At 37.0% G+C, this 2,500-nt stretch overlaps 1 protein-coding gene across 1 annotated transcript in view; it reads right to left on the bottom strand.

The window, feature by feature from the left end:
* Positions 1-2,500, bottom strand: part of LOC138045494 (uncharacterized) — a 61,897-nt gene that overhangs the window by 11,803 nt on the left and 47,594 nt on the right. Inside the window, exons 21-22 of the mRNA XM_068892021.1 lie at positions 1,629-1,844; positions 855-1,011 (exon numbers count right to left, since the gene is read on the bottom strand). Coding sequence (XP_068748122.1) covers positions 855-1,011; positions 1,629-1,844 — 373 coding nt within the window. The remainder of the gene's footprint in view (positions 1-854; positions 1,012-1,628; positions 1,845-2,500) is intronic.

Here is a 2,500-nt window from a genome sequence, read left to right as displayed (position 1 = left end):
GAGGGTTCAGTTTGTTCTGACCATGTTCAAGACCTATTAAAATCTCCCTTCAATTCCACGCATGAACCGTCGTTAAATTACCGCAAGTATACTTGAACATCTTTCTTCCCCTTGGCAGCATTTCTACCATTTAGGTAACTAGGTAAACTTCAACATCTTCAGTTCTCACGTCCTGCTCCCGTCTGACCTTGTAGCTCAGTCGGTAGGTTCGTGGGTTCAATTCCCACCCTGGTCAGAGTTTTTCTCTGTCCTTGTGTGGGCCAGTTTCCATTAGTAGGGCTAACGCTCGCATGGTTCATATGGGATAGGAACCTAACACTTCACATTACACTCTAGTCAGTTAAGGGTTAGGGTTAGGGTTTAGTATAGTATGGTAATGCAAGTTGTAAGTATATAATTGATGTTAGTTATTGTTGTAATTAATGTAAGTATTGTAATGTTAGTACAGTTAGTACTGTAAGTTAAACTGTTACGGTATCGCTATAGCAATAAAAACCAGTTTGTCTTTTGTGACAAAAGCACAGCAAGCACAAGGTGTTTTTATTTCATGGTTTACATTTTTTAATCGTGTCTCTAAAAATGCCGAATTTTCGAAATACTTCGCTTCAAATACGCGTTAAAGGCCCAAGTTCATCCAAAAGACATTGCGCGCTTGTGTCGTTATTTTAAAATAGTCCCAGCGTTTTGATTTAGTACTCGATGGTGATTTGCAGATTTTCCGCCTGTGCTAAATTCAAGGAGACGCGCAATCTCTTTTGAGAGAACATGAGCCTCTAAACAAAAAAAATAAATATGCCAGTATGATTAGCGAAAAATATTTTAATGCTATAATGACAAGAGAGAGAAAAACCTACCCCAGCCAAAAATGTAGAAATACTTGACTATCTCCTCGGCGATTCCTCCAAATACTCTAATTAATGAAATATAAAGTAGCACACCCTCGCACAGCATCCATGAAAACAAAGAGAGCAGGACGTAGTGAAGAAAAGCGGCAACTACAGAGCAGCCAACCTGTCAATCAAACAATTAATCAACAGATCACGTGAATCAGTCAATCATGTTGGCCAATCATTTGTTTTCGTAAGACGTCACGGGGTCCATGTTGGCCTCCCGGGCAAAGAAACAAGCAATCTATCGTACTCTCAGTTTAACAAAGGAACTCTCCGTTATTTGCAAAAATCCAAAAACTGAATTTCGTTGGCAGTAGAGATTTCTAGACAAAATGGAAAACTAGGACGACTATTAAAAAATGTTCTCTTTTGAAAGTAAATGATATTGCCGGCAATATTAGAAACATTGGAAAAAATCGACTTCAATTTGCAGCCAAATTCAAGGACTCCTTTAGACAACTAAAGATTTGCATGGAAATATATAATGGGATTAAACGTAGCTTAGAAGTATCATAAGTCCCAAGAGGACAAGGGATCAAAACTGTCATTACATTTATAAAGGAGGATAGATATCCCTCTTTTTCTTTCTTTCTTTCTTTCTTTCTTTCTTTCTTTCTTTCTTTCTTTCTTTCTTTTTTCTTTTTTTTTTTTTTTTTTTTGGCGTCGGGCGATTTACGATAACTCAAGTGCCACAAACTGTGAAAAACGGAAAACAACTGTCTGAATATTGAAACATACCTTGTTGCCCCTGGCCGATCCTTCAACGATAACAAATATGCACGACAACGAGACTGCAACGCACAGGTTGAGAAGAACTTTAGCTCTCGGACTTTTGACTGCACGCCAGAACACCAGCAAAACAGCAATAGTTACAAGTACAGCAATCAGCGAGATGGTGCAACCAATTATTGAAATCATCTCAAGGGCTTTTGTATCAGCTTCTCCGATCTCAGACTATAAAAAAAAAAAAAAAAAAAAAAACTAGTTTAAACTGTTATGCCACCCTAGTTACACAATGTAAATGGCGAGTACCCATATAAACTAAATTGAGATCATTGGGTACAAGCCATCTCAAATGATCATACGAGTCATCCAACCATTGTATTACATATGCATTAATATGTATATACATTGAAGTTTACTCTATACTTTCAAATTTTCTCGTCAATTGAAGTTGAAAAAGAAAATTTTATGTCCTAACATGATCGACGAACTTGGAGGACAAGATGGTTGAATTTAGACCATGTTCCATCAAGGCCTTAGGAATCATTGATAACCACTACACACACCATCGAAGCAAGCCGCTGAATGAAAGCAAATTTTTATAATATTTAAATAGATACCCATTACCAATATTGAAAGGTAATTGGTTTAAAATGAGTGCTTTGACTTAAATACTGTCAGCGCTATTCAAAATGGGTGCTTAGACCTAAATACGGCATGCATATTTAATGCCTTGGTTGGATGACTCGTATGGCTTGACCATTTGAGATGGCTTGTACCCAATGATCTGAATTTAGTTTATATGGGTATTATCATTCTTATCTTCAAGAATTAAGAGACCTTGTCTTAAAATATCTTGACCAATGTGGAGTAGAAAGGTTACGCTT

This window comes from Montipora capricornis, chromosome 4 (genome assembly GCF_036669925.1).
Source record: "Montipora capricornis isolate CH-2021 chromosome 4, ASM3666992v2, whole genome shotgun sequence".
NCBI classification, from domain to species: domain Eukaryota; kingdom Metazoa; phylum Cnidaria; class Anthozoa; order Scleractinia; family Acroporidae; genus Montipora; species Montipora capricornis.
The sequence above is the reverse complement of the archived record's forward strand: the minus strand, read 5'-3'. Positions and strand labels throughout refer to the sequence as shown.